General features: G+C 47.8%; 1 protein-coding gene across 1 annotated transcript in view; it reads right to left on the bottom strand.

Annotated features, from left to right (window-relative positions):
• Window positions 1–5944: 5944 nt before the first annotated feature.
• Window positions 5945–14601, bottom strand: part of vimar (visceral mesodermal armadillo-repeats) — a 102230-nt gene continuing 93573 nt past the window's right edge. Inside the window, exon 16 of the mRNA XM_070529695.1 lies at window positions 5945–6017. Within this exon, the coding sequence (XP_070385796.1) occupies window positions 6004–6017 (14 nt within the window). The 3' untranslated portion in view covers window positions 5945–6003. The remainder of the gene's footprint in view (window positions 6018–14601) is intronic.

The raw sequence follows: 14601 nt of genomic DNA, 5'->3' as shown, positions 1-14601 counted from the left end.
AGATTATATCAGCATCTGTATCATTAATTAAGGTGCTTAGACTCTCTTTTCGGGATAAGACTGCGATTATTGGCAGCAAGTATGGAAAGCACTGGTGGTGTGCCACCACCCCTCGCACTGTCCTAGCTAGCGGCAGAGTAAGTACGGCCTGAGCGGGTCGCTCTCGGGGAAAGGGCATCGCGGCACTTGGCGAAGTGGTGTCGGATTGTAAGGAATGTGCTTCGCAGACGGAATTCTTGGAAGCATCATACATGTAGCACTTTTTAGCGCGACAGCGTTAAGGAGCTCGTGCCGCAGAAAAGCCGGTGTCGTCGGCGTCGGCGGCGTTGGCCGTGAGCGAAAAAGCCAGGAAGGCAATTCGTAAATAAAAACAACTTGCAAGATGGGCTGGGTGGGAATCGAACCAGGGTCTCCGGAGTGTGAGACGGAGGCGCTACCACTCAGCCAGGAGTTCGATGGTTCAAAGCGGGACAAAAGCGCCTCTAGTGAATGCGGTGTTGCCTTGGAAACGTGCCGCAAAAAGTTATACTGCGGTGTATATCGGTCATTATGGGCATGTAAATTACAGAGTTGCAGTTAAACGAGTAGCGAAGTACGTTTCCGCTACATTTCTTCTGCGCTTGGCGCACACGCAGAGCCATCTTGCGGCAAACACAGAAGACTCCCTCCTCACAATGTACGGCGCTGCCCCGACAGGTGGCGCGCCACTCGCCCGCTTCTCCCCTTCGTCTCGCTTGAGCGCATTGGGGCCGTGCGGGGACCGGTGCGAGGATGCCCCAATACCCTTGCGTTTAATAAGTTTTCTCGCTCTCTCCCCTTCCAACTTCCAGCGTGCGTCACTCGAACCCTCGTGTTTAGGCGACGCGGCTCCTCTTTCCGCTCACAGCGCGATTCCTATGTGCAGCGTCCGATGCGGGACGCATCTGACGTGATCGCTGCGCCGTAGCGCGTCTGGTGGGAAGGCGTCCCCTGCGATGTGTGCCGTGCTGCTGGCGAGGAGTCATGCGTCTGCGTGGTGCTCCCAAGCGAGATAGAGGACGATCCCATCGAGGCGTCAGCCCTATGATCGCGTCCGCCTTCATGGCGCGTTGCGGTGCGGCTGCCCGTGCCGATCACGACGCTTGGCTCGCGTAGATCGTTTCTCCCTCCGAGACACCGAGTTCTTTGGTTCGTTCCGCTTGCTCAGGCGCACGTCCCGTCATTGTGTGACGCAAGAGCATGCCGAGCGAATGAGTGGGCGGTGCGAACGAGGTGCGATAACGCTATCGCGTTCCACTCTTGACGAAGCTTAAGCGGTCCTCCAAATTTTTGTTTGCATATAGCCTTTTGTACCGCAGTTCGAAAGGCGTTTTTATACCAAGGCCGACTGCCTCCAGTCTTTTTATGAGCGTGGCGAGTTGGTGCGGAGAAATCTTTAGTAATGCTGAAGCCAATACCCCGCAAGGCAGACCGCTTAGATAATAAGAGTTCTTTTGATTTGAAGCTAGAAAATTTAGCAATGAGTGGCCGATCTTTGCCTGCTACATATCTGCCCATTCTGTGCGCATGTCTTCAGATGATAAGTGAATGCCCAGCCTGTCACAGGCCATAGCGATAACTTTTTCTTCAGACTGGCGGGCGTCGGAATTCGGAACTCGTGGGAATTGTCCGATATGCCATAAAACAGCAAGTTGTCCCGTCGAGACATATCTTCGGCTTCGTCAAGGCGGGCTCGTAGCTCAGCCGCCTCTTGTTCCACGCGATTGAGCGATTGGCATGTGTTAGATAGTTCTTGCTGCAGCTTTGGGAAATCGTTAACCCTATTTTCTACAGTTTTCAACCACACGGGCATGTCAGTTACAGCAGCAGAAACCATCTTGTGGGCAATCTTAAGATCCGCCATTGCCTGCGACATACTGGATGGTTAGATTCGATTCGAATACAGCGCTCATTTGTCTTTTGTCCATCTGAATTAGTTGCGCAATGGCCTTGTCGGGCCCCGGATTTTCTTCAATGTCGCCGCAAAAGCAAAACCAGTAAAGAACAAAAGGGTTTCAACAATGCTTCTGGGCGCGGAAGCACAACCGCAAACGGGTCGTCTGTCTTGTAACATTTACAAGGTAGGAGAAAGATATCACCAACCTGCACAACAAAAAAGATGCACTGTGAGTCCTCCATTCTGCTTGTGCCTCCGTGACCGCTAGCGTGGTAGCAAGTGATGCGTGCTTTTAAACTGTCCGTTATCGCACATGACGATGTCGCTGACGTTGGACAGCGTTGCTCGAGGTTCGGGCAAGGAATGACGTCAGAAAGGTTGGGTGCTCCGCTCTCCAACGCACGTGAAGATTCAGTGGCGGCGCAGTTGATAACCAGGCGTGTCGATGTCGAGCAGCAACAAGGGATTTGGACCGTAGGAAGTGTTCCATGATCCGAGCCATCGCTTGAAAGGGAGCCCAGAAGCTGCACACCAATAGCCAATATAGCCAATCATCACCTTCCACTCAAGGTCCGTGAAGCGTGGCACATACTGTGTAGTCGTTGACACTTTATATGGTGCACTATAAACAGTCGTGCTCTGTGAGCATCCCAGTCAGTCCAATTAGTATATGCTGAGAATATTCAGACTTGCGTAAGAGGACTTCCTTTTTCAGCGGTACTTCCACTGCTTGTGGCGCTTTCGTACGATGACCTTTCTGATGCCATTACCGCGATCCGTTTGAGCGCTGCTGTCTGCCGGTGCCCCATTCATTTTTGGTTCGATGTCATAGCACTGAAACTTCTTGTTTGGTATTGCTTTCTTCTTTGGCTTGTTTGTTTCTCTTGGCTTTACCAGTGCTCTATAGTGTCCGCTTAATTGCCGCTTTCTTTTGATGTCTGAGTGCACGTTCTTGTGTCGCATGGGTCCGAGTTTTCTTCTGCTTTCGGTGGTAATCTTGTCGACGCCTTCAGCATAGTTTCCACTCCTAGCTTATGTAAAACAATTGAACCTGAATTTTTGGGGGGACACTGTCCTTCTCATGTTAGCCGCCATAAACCTGGACTGCTTAACATTTCTTCACTAGCGGTTGCAGGAACATCATGATGATGATGACCTTAAAGTCTATTGCACATATCCACGCACAGGAATTGGACAAGGGTCGGGCAGGAACTTATCTTGATTTCAATTTGTCTGCTTCTTCTTGCTAGAGGCTTCCCATTTTCAGTCTTCATTTTCGCTTCTTTTTTTCTTCCTTCGGGAAACACAGTCAACGGAAAATTCACTGAACAAGCGTGTCCTCGATGACATAACCACTGCGAACTCTGTCAAGGCACTCACCGCAGTCGGAGCTCAATCCGTAATAAAAAACGTTTCGCAAAGGTTAAATTGATCTCCTCCGATTGCGCTGGCTCTAGTAAAGTTGCACCCTTTCTGTCTGCATGCGTGGTAGTCGTCTTATCTAACGAGTGTTCTATAGTGGGCATGAGTGGGCACGGAAGGACAAAAGGAATGAAGCCTGAAATGTACACCCTGTTTTTACAGATTTTCCTTTGCGGTGCGTCTGCCCTGGCGCTGGATCCGGGCCCATGCTTCCTTGTCTCAAGCATCGAAGTCCACCTGCTACTCCTACCTGCGTGGCCCGCCACTGCCTGGGGTGGCTCAACGCATGCGCATGGACGAAGAACCGCAGCAGTGACAACGGAGCGCGCAGCCCTTATAAGCCAAGTCGGCGACGAACTCACCCGTGGGCACGGCAGGACAAAAGGAATGAAGCCTGAAATGCACACCCTGTTTTCACAGGTTGGTAAGCACGGAAAGTGCTTCCGAAGTGACAATCGAATCATTATTGTTCTGCCGTGCCCAACGGCTTGTGTTGAAAATGCTCTGATATGCGTTCAAATGCTGTTAATGCTGTCCGGCAACGTGGAGTGTAAGCCCGGGCCGGATCACGTCGAGGAAATGCTTAAAGAACTATTGAAAGGCCAGAAAGACCTCATAAAAGATGTGAGCCAAATTAAGGCAAATCAATCCACGTTTCAGGAGGAACTAGGTACTGTCGAGCTAAAAATCAAGGAGCTGCGCAATATCCTAATGAACGTGCAGGAAAGTAGAACAGAACTTCAAAAAATGGCACAGGAGATGAAATTAACGATTCAGCAGCAGCAACAAAACATTATTGACTTGGAGGACCGACAACACCGAAACAATTTAGTCGTATTTGGAAACGCGGAAAACTCGAGCGAGACTTCCGATCAACTTAAACAGAAAGTTTTGTGTGATATTTTAGAAGGGCGACTCGACGTGAAGGTTAGCTCTGTGGCAAGAATCCACAGACTCGGCAAGAAAAACGGGAACACGAGCAGTGATAATACAATTTTTTTACTATAACTTGACTATAACGAAAAGATGGCAATACTAAAGAATTGCAAGAACCTGAAGGGAACAAAAATTTCTGTATCGAATGTTTACTCACAAGCAACGTCGCAAAAACGCAGGAACCTGTGGGCTAAACATTTCGACAGAATTGCCTGTCTGGTTGGGAAATTGATTAGGTCTCGAGACTGACTCGAACCAAATAACTGAATTTTATTAGCCCGACGTTTCGGAGCCCATTCGGCTCCTTCTTCAGGGGGTTGTTCTTCAAAGAACAACCCCCCGAAGAACAATTAACCCCCTGAAGAAGGAGCCGAATGGGCTCCGAAACGTCGGGCTAATAAAATTCAGTTATTCGGTTGGAGTCAGTCTCAAGTCCTAACCTGTGGGCGAGCACAAAAATGGAAAGGGAAATGGGTAAAGGTACGGCTCGTGCACGATAGGGCTTTTATTGGTAACGAGGCGTTTGCATGGGACAATGAGAGAGGGTGCAGAGTGAAACTTGACCGGCAGCATGCAAGTGAAGACGAGTCTGCTTGACGCTACAAAGCGGACACAGATAATTTTATCCTAATCAATGTAAACGCGCGAAGCCTAGCAAATAAAACAGTTGAGCTTGAGCACCTTCTTATGCAGCAGAATCCACATGTTGCCGTTGTCACGGAGACTTGGTTGCGCGCCGAAATTGCTGATTCCGAAATAGTCCCCCCTGGTTATGGGGTTATCCGCAACTTGACACGCGGGGCGGCGGTGTGGCTATCATCTTTAAAGAAGGAATTGACATCGCACGTTTGAGTGTCCTTACACCGAAAGTGTTTGGTGCAAGCTTAAACTCAACGGCATTTGCTGTGTACTTGGAGCAATATATAGACCCCCCAAATGCCCCTCTGACATTTTTGAAATAATTCAAGACTATCTGTGCTGCAATGTACCTGCCAGCGCGCGTTTGATAGTTGCGGGAGACTTTAATCTTCCGGGTATACAATGGGACAGTCTCGAAAGTGGTTCTCACGACGTTACGAACTGTGACACCCTGTTGGACATCGCATTTAATCAAAACTTAACACAAGTTGTGAATGAGACAACTAGACGTAGACCCACGAGAGAAACATTGCTAGACTTGGTGTTCCTAAATGAAAAAATACATGAATATGAGGTGAATATTGAAGGACTTTCAGACCACGAGCTTGTTATACTTTGCGTAAAAAATAGTCTACCATGTAAAAATAAGAAAAGGGAACAAATTTTCTTTAGAGATTTCAACAAGGCTGACGACGTCAGCATTTTAGACTACTTAGAAAAGCAACTCTTTCGATGGATCGGATGACGTTGATATCTTGCGGACGGAATTTGAAAGAATAATCAATTATTGTGTGGAAAAATTTGTGCCTCAACGGAAGAAAAGTCAGAAAGCGTAACCCATGGGTTAATCGGGAAATAATTCAGTTAAAACGCAAACTGAAACGCATGAAAAGAAGCAACGTAAGGAAACAAGATGGCATTTCACAAGTATCATCTCTGCTTAAGCGCAAATTAATTTCAGCAAAAGAAAAATATTTTTCTGAGACCTTACCTTTTTTTATGAAATGTTCACCACAATGTTTCTGGCGTCACATCGCTCCGACGAAAGACAGCATTCCGTACATGGATTTCGGAGGCCCCATCATAACTGATCACACAGAAATTGCTGAAAAATGTAACGAGTTCTTTCACTCTGTATTCGTACCTTCTGAAGTTCAAAGCGCAGACATCTGCGCAGAAAGTATCCACGAACAGGAAGGCATGCCAGTTATCACTATATCCGAGCAAGGAATATTATCGCTTTTGCAAGATATTGACAGAAAAAAAGTCTGTTGGTCCTGACAACGTCCCAAATGAGTTTTTAAAACGTTATGCAGAATGGGCGTCTAAATATTTAAACATTATTTTCAGCTTATGCCTGGATAAGCGAAAATTACCCTCTGACTGGTTAAGAGCGAAAGTTATACCTGTCCACAAAACCGGCAACAAACACTGTGTTAAAAACTACAGGCCGATTTCAATCACGTCCACATGCTGCAAAATACTAGAACATATAATATCGGCAAGCTTATTTGATTACCTTGAGGGCAAAAATCTGCTTAATCCTAATCAACATGGCTTTAGACGCAAATTGTCAACGATCACCCAGCTCGTAGAAACACTCCACGAGTTAGCAAAAGCAAACAACGATAAAAATCAGGTAGATGCAATTTGTATTGATATGTCGAAAGCATTCGATCGGGTTCCACACACAGAACTTATAAGGAAACTAAAGAATATTGGAATTAATAGTACTATTGTTGCTTGGATTAAATAGAATCTCAAAATAATTGGCTGGGGCTTAGCTAAGGTTAAGCCTGGATATCTCGAAGCGAAAAGGTTCGGCGATACTTATGGTTATGCTTTATGATTTAGCTTATGGTTATGCTTACGGTTTAGCTTATGGTTATGCTTCATGATTTAGCCTATGGTTATGCTTACGGTTTCACTTATGGATATGCTCTGGTTAGCTTATGGTTATGCTATACGTGTGCCTTGTGTAGTTATGCAAATACGGCGGCCGCATTTCGATGGGGGCGAAATGCGAAAACACCCGTGTACTTAGATTTAGGTGCACGTTAAAGAACCCCAGGTGGTCAAAATTTCCGGAGTCCCCCACTACGGCGTGCCTCATAATCAGAAAGTGGTTTTGGCACGTAAAACCCCATATATTATTAGTTATGCAAATTGCTTATCAATGATATATACCATAACTTATGCAGGATTATTCAACTTCTTTATTCATACTTGTTGGGCACATTGTCTTGCGATTTCTGTACAGCCATAAACACAGCTCTCCGTATCGGTAGTATCACTTTTTTCTCCTCTCTTGAATGCGCACGCCTATTCTCTTGCAAGCGGTTATATAGTCGGCCTCCGCGATAAACACGCGCTTGCGGCGAACGTCAAACGATGACGCATAGCGCGCGGCAGTGGCCACCTGCGCCGATTCCGAACACGCTTACGGAGGCAATTCCGACATACGCCGGCTCGCGCGAAGTGCGGTGTTGAGTAGCGTAGTGAAGCTTTTCGCTTCAAAATAGAACGCAGTATGTGGAAATCAACAGCGCGAAATCCGGCATTCTGAGTGTTTCATCAGGTGTGCCCCAGGGCTCCGTGCTCGGTCCCGTCTTATTTCTGTGTTATATCAACGATTTTGCAGAGACAGTTTCCTCGTGTTAAGGTTCGGTTATTCGCAGACGACTGCCTGCTTTACTCACATATAACATCCAAAGGAGATCAAATTACGTTAAGCACGGCATTAAGTAGTGTCCATGACTGGTGCACAAAATGGAAAATGAAAATAAATCATAGCAAAACGTCATTTATAAGAATAACAAACAAAATTGAAGATATTCTTCCGTTTGAATGCGAAATTGAAGAACACAAATTACAGAAAGTAAGCTACTTTAAGTATCTAGGCATAACGATAAGTGAACATTTAAATTGGGATAGGCACATTCATAGCTTATGTAGTGCAGCCGAGAGAAAAATGTGGACTTTGCGCCGGAAACTAGGGCAGGCAACCACGACAGCGAAACTAACCGCCTATTTGGCACTTGTAAGACCAACTTTGGAATATGGCTGTATCGTGTGGGACCCCTTTACGAAAAACCAGACAGCAAGGATTGAAAAAGTACAAAGAAGGGCGGCTAGATTTATTCTGTCCAGATATAAGTCCACGGATTCAGTCTTGAACTTGAATGTCCTCATCTGCTAGAGCGGAGATGAGTTGCTAGACTCAAGTTCCTCTATCCTTTGCGGGGTAACTTTAACATAAACACCGGACTGTACATAACGCAGCGCTCGGCCCGAACATTGAGGACCAGTCACAACCAACAACTTACACCCCTCCAAGCTCGGATCAACACATTCAAATATTAATTCTTCCCACGAAAAATTGAAGAATGGAACTCGCTGCCACAGCACATACCGCAAACAGACTCTGTCAGTTCGTTTGAAAAATCTATACACCTTTACCTTGACCTGCCAAATTAACCACGACCGCTCGTTTGTAGCGAATTTCACCTACTTGGAAATATTGATGTTGCTGTGTGTGCTTCTACTACCGCATTTGTATTTTGTTGTGATCCGCAGGTTGTGCCCATTAATTTTATTTTGTATCTACATGTCTACAAGGCTGTGATTGCCCATGCATTTTCTGCGTTGCAACAAATATTTTCCACCCTGTAACGGTCCAATAAATGGGCTAACAGTATTAATAAATGAAATCAATGAAATGAAAACACTTGAGATTCCTGTAGCAATATTACTCCTTCTAGCTTTAGTATTATTTTTTGGCCGACTATCTAGTTTGTCAATACTGAATACAGGGCTTAGCCTGTGCTCGGGGCAGATTTCCATCTCGAAGCCCTCACCTGTATAAACGTCGCTTTCAATATCGTATATCTATAGAGCTCGATAACGTCACGAATTCTTCTGTCTACGCTTTTCAGTTTCTGCCTTAATTCTAGGAGTAATTCTAGGGTGATCCGCGTGGTTTCTGTCATCTCCAATACTGCTGGTATGGCGCTGGCTGCTCCAAGGGCAACGCCGCCAGGATGACCTCAACATCCCGGTCTCGTAATTCTCGTAGTGGCCCCCGTGACGAAGGCCAAGCAGATCGAAAGGTGCACAGTCAGTGACTTCAAGGGCTAGGCCTACAGGACGGGGGTAGCCGCAAAAATTCATCATCCTGGCCCTGCGAGCTTCGAAGTTATAGTTCACGTGAAAGTCTGATGGATGAACGGGCCATGGGCTGCTCTAAGGGCTGGGCTAACAGGATGTACTTCGCGTATCTACATGAGCATCCCAGCCTTGCGAACCTTCGGCAGCCTTGCTGCAGAGCAAGGTCCGAATGGAGCCGAGATAAACTCCTCCGGCCTGGCGAACCTCCAGACGACGCGCACAGCCACGTCAATCTATAGTCTAGCTGTCTCGCTCTCATTTCTAGCCGTATTCGCAATCCCGGCTTTCAAGCCCCCACTTGTGAAGGACCAAAACCGACGGCATGGGGAACCCAACTCTAAGAAGTGAGTCCAGCTCCCATCATGGCGGCAAGCTGTCTAACTTTTCGTCCACTTTCATTTCCCTGTTTCTTACTAAAGCGAATCTTTTTTTTTCCTCTTCCTTCGACTTTCCCACTGCTGCTGATGCTGCTATCTGGCACACCGCGTCGGGGGCTGTTTCAGAGCGTGTGCATAGATTACAGGAGTAATGGCAAAGAGTAAAGGCAACGCGAGAAACTCGTCTGGACCTTTGCAACGCGTCGAATGTGCACGATGCCCTCTGGAGCTCCCTGGGCGTAATCACATTAGCCTCTTGACAGCTGTAATTATCCGTGAACCTCCGCAAAAGCATTGCAGAAAGTGCAGCGCTTACCTTCCTACTAGCGTGCCAGTCGCAAAACGAGTGAATTGCCTTGCCCCTCTTCGCTCGCATTTCCCATACAGGGTGGGGATGGGGGTTGGGGGGGGGGATAGGGAAAAGTACGTGAGGAGGCAAGGAAACGCTACTATTATAGACACGAAAGCAGTTGCGGGCAAACGGGATAAATTTAAGTTCAAGGCACGGTAAGGTACGTTTCTGTTACTGAAAAATAAACACCATGCAAATATGTCAAGCGGACGACTTACGCAGGGAGTGCAGAAGCAGAGCCGCATTAAAGCGTACCGTAGGGTCTAGGCGACACAACGGAAGCGGTCGCACGTAAAATCAACACTTCTGTGTGCGCCGCGATAGCTTTGCGGCTATGGCATTGCTCGAGGTTGCGGGTTTGATACCGACCGTGGCAGCCGCATTTCGACGGGGGCGAAATAAAAAGCGCTCGCGCGCTGATATTTCGACACGTTAAAGAACACCACGGTGTCAAAATTAATCCGGAATTCGCCACTACGGCGTGCTTCATTATCCGATTGTGGTTTTGGCACGTGCAGCCCCATAATTCAAATAAAATTTAATATTTCTGCCACGATGCGATATGCCATGTTCTGAGGCACTGAATATGCTCAACCATCTGAGGTCATTAAGTATGGCGCACAACAACGCCTACAGCAGGCACTTCCCCCTGTGTGTCATGTGTACTACACAGAGAAACAGCAGTGGTGAACGCGAGGTAACGTATAAAAGGCCCTTGAAACGGTTCGGACAAATTTTGTAGACGCGTAGGGTACAGCTACAGTTGATCATCCGCACCACAACCTGTGTGAAGCGTCTCACATTGAGAGAGCTACGGACGATTACAAGTTACCCTCCTCCATAGCCATGTATTTTCTCAACTCGTTCGCCGAGTGATCCGAGCTAAGCTCCGCCTTCACTGGCTCTGCGTCATGATGGCACGTCGTGTCGTCTACTTCCGGTTGTCTAGGAGCAAGCGCGCGAAGCCTTTCCAACCTCTCCGCCAGCCGCTTGGCAGTCGAACCCAAGGGAGAGCTACTGAAGCAGCGAGCAGCGAAGCGTTGCGAGTAGAGTGTACTAGAATATGGTCTAGGTTGCGAGCATTGTGTCGCAGCGCCGAGCGCGTGCGGTATTCCGGTAACCACAGGCGAGATGGGCATTTCGACGGATGGGTGGAGGCATAAACTCAAGCCGATGAAGGTGCGAAGACGTACGTGAGCGGCCTGATCGGTCTGCATGGTCCTGCCACTTAGTGGCGCAGAGCTTAGCCAGCCAAGCAAACAGCTAATTAATATTGCTCTAAGCTAGTTTAAAACATTTTAAACGTTTACAAAAACAAGGTGTTCACGATTGCGCTCCTGAAAAAATTTACACCAGCAGCAAAGTAGCATAGACTTCGTTACAGCTACTGTGTTTGGTTGAGCTCTCGCCACCAGGTGGCTGCACTGTGTAGGCAATTCACGTTTGCGCTTCTGCTCATCCCGTAAAACGGCACGGTCAAACGGCCAGGCCCAGACCGCTTGCGCTTACCCGAATAACGGACACAGGTAGACATTTAGCGTGCCCGCTATTCCGGCAAACGGGAGTGGTTTGGGCGGATTGCCGGATGGTCGGGGGCGTAAACGTGAGCATCCAGAGCGGTGCAGCCGCCTGGTGGCATAGAGCTCAACCAGTCAAACACAGTTAAATTTGCAATAACACACTATATTCTGCTTCGCTGCTGGTGCAAATTTTCGTCAGCGGCGTAATTGTGAACACGATTACGCCGCTATCGAAAATTTACACCAGCAGCTAAGAAGAACATAGTCATTGGCTCTGTGTTTGTGTGATCGAGCTTTGCACCACCAGCTGGCGCCATCAATCTGGCTGCTCTAGATAGGCTGATCACGCTTACGCCCCCGCTCAACCGGCAAAGCTGCCGCGCTTGCCGGAAAACGGGACGCACTAAAATTCCGGCGTAAAGTGACGGCCGCAAACACTCAAATCCTGGCGCCGAACGGATAGCGACAGTCCAATGCGTTGCAACCACTCCGCTCGTTTGCTGCATTGCAGAGGTACGCGATGTCGCAGCTTGACATATTGCCAATCGCTACGTTTGCGGCCCACAGCGTAACAAGAGCGAGCCCTGGTGCCTGTGAAAATAAAGATCGAGATCAACACTGACCGCGGTGCTCTCGTCAACACGGAGCACGTTGTAACACAAGCAGACGACACTTGCTTTGTGCCGGAAGTGCTTAAGTATAGTGAGAAATTGTCCTCGTCCATTCTCTTTGTTACTTTCTTTTTATAAAAATAATTTAACTGGCATTCCAACTATTACGAACATTTGTTCACCATGAAGTTAGAAAAATTATCGATGATGCGCCCTGGGCAGCCAAACGGATAACTCGTCCTACTGGCGCCATTAGGACAAATTGCGTCAAATTAAAAAAAAAATTATATTATGGGGTTTTACGTGCCAAAACCCCTTTCTGATTATGAGGCACGCCGTAGTGGAGGACTCCGGAAATTTCGACCACCTGGGGTTCTTTAACGTGCACCTAAGTACACGGGTGTTTGCGCATTTCGCCCCCATCATAATGCGGCCGCCGTGGCCGGGATTCGATCCCGCGACCTTGTGCTCAGCAGCCTAACACCATAGCCACTGAGCAACCGCGGCGGGTAAATTGCGTCAAATGGTCACAGCCGAGTGACGTGCTGTGATCGGTAGCAATGTACGTTTTTCAAACCTCATAATAAATTACAGGCTTTACGCGGAGCACATAGATCCGTCAATTAACGATCAGAAGGACCTACCCTAAGGACTCCATACGTTTGTACAAAATCGTTTCAGGATCTAACACCAACTCACCGCTCTCATGTTGTGCTAAATGGTAAATTAAACATTCGCCTTCAACATTACCGCTAATTACCGCCAATCCAAGCAAGCAGGCAAGCAGCTCAGAAAGCTTCGCTTTCATCGATTCCCACAGTGCATAGGATTCGCATGACATTTACAGCGAAGCTGTATATGGCTAGCCGACACGTCCGTCCGTCGCCTGTACGCTGAAAACTCCTCCGGCGCAGCACATGCGCATGCGCGAAAAAAAGAGGCGTGCGATTGGCAGCGTCAGTAGCGACGTCATTGCTCTCCATTGCAGACGAGCGCGCGCGCAGCAGTTTCTATCCGGCTCCGAAATGGGTAGGCCACGCGTCATACGTACTCCTGAGGAGCAGGCAGCTTTCGAACAGCAATGCCGCAAGCAGTACCGGGAACGAGCTCGCCTACGGCGTGCCGATGCTGCAGCCCGGGCACAACAGGTTTGTGCAGCCGAGCGCAAGCATCAAGTGGGTACCGAGGATCCGGCAGCCTACCAAGGTGTCATTTCATGAACCGTCAGGTTTCACCCAGTGATAAACACCGGGGCTGCATGTTTCAATTTCGCGGGTTAACCATCTGTACGGAGTGCTTGCGCGGCTATTTTTTTTCTCATTTTCAATTGTGCGAGCGTCCATCGTCTATATTTCTTTCTTCTATGTGTGTCTTAATTTGTGGCAATAAACATGTCCTTTAATTACAGGAGACAAATTCTCGGTGCAACTGCTCGAAAGGAACAGCTTCACTGAAAATTGGGTTGTGTTTCTGCAACATAGTGCAAGTCAGCTGGCCCCTCCCAAATTTTTATTTCTACATTTCATTAAAGACTGCATTTACCTTCCCTTATGCTTTCCTTGGCCTCTTGACCTCGTTTTATTTTACACCGAGCAGTATGCGCACCGCGCACTAGGGGCCACCACACACCTGTCGCCATTGAACGCCTTCTGAATCGTGAGCAAGCAGGCATAAGCCACTGCATCGCCACTCCAGCAATGTTCCGCCGGGAGGCCAGGAGTCGCTTAGGATTATTTACTTAAATTATGGAATAGTAGAGGGAATACGTGCTCTGTCGTGAACTGCAAGAACTGAGCAACAGACTTGAATGTATGGGATGAGACTGACATGCAAACTTTATCCGCCGCAGCTGCACAAGGAGTGCCCGCATTTACGATGGTTCGTCATGCACACCTTTCCGCAAAGCAAGCATAAGCTCTACCGTCAGCACTGCATAGGCAATTACGGGCAATGACAGTCAAGCTTAAGCACACCATCTGCAGCAAGAACACAGCGTTAAGTGATCTCTAGCACCAAATATCATGCGATGTTTATCTTCGATAAGCACGCAGGTCAGTGCTACGTCCTTAATTGCCACGCAAGTGCAGTTAACATACTCGAGCAACTCCACTTTCCACAACGGTGAAGTCAAATTTGGCAGGTACCGAGAGTTTTCTCACTGCGCCGGGAATCAAATATCAAGCGAGCGATCGCACGGCCACTTGCAACATGAGCATTGTGAAGGTGCAGACAGTTTGCTTAGAAATGCAAATTTCTCTACCTTCCATCAAATTTTTTCGCTCTGACTGTATGTTCTTTAGAACCCAATTCTGCATGCTTGTAGGATGTGAATTACTAACAAGCGGTTGTTATTAACACAGGTTTCTGTCCCGTACGTGAATACGAGGCAGAAACCTGGAGGCTGACGAAAAGGGTTCTACTTAGATTGAGGACGACCCAACGAGCTATGGAAAGAATGATGAGTGTAACGTTAAGGGATAAGAGCAGATTGGCTGAGGGAACAAACTTGAGTTAATGACATCTTAGCTGAAATCAAGAAAAAGAAATGGGCATGGGCAGGACATGTAATGAGGAGGGAAGATAACCGATGGTCATTAAGGGTTATGGACTGGATTCCAAGGGAAGGGAAGCGTAGCAGGGCGCGGCAGAAAGTCAGGTGGGC

The sequence above is a fragment of the Dermacentor albipictus genome, chromosome 1 (assembly GCF_038994185.2).
Source record: "Dermacentor albipictus isolate Rhodes 1998 colony chromosome 1, USDA_Dalb.pri_finalv2, whole genome shotgun sequence".
Lineage (NCBI taxonomy): Eukaryota > Metazoa > Arthropoda > Arachnida > Ixodida > Ixodidae > Dermacentor > Dermacentor albipictus.
This window is presented reverse-complemented; position numbering and strand designations above follow the sequence as displayed.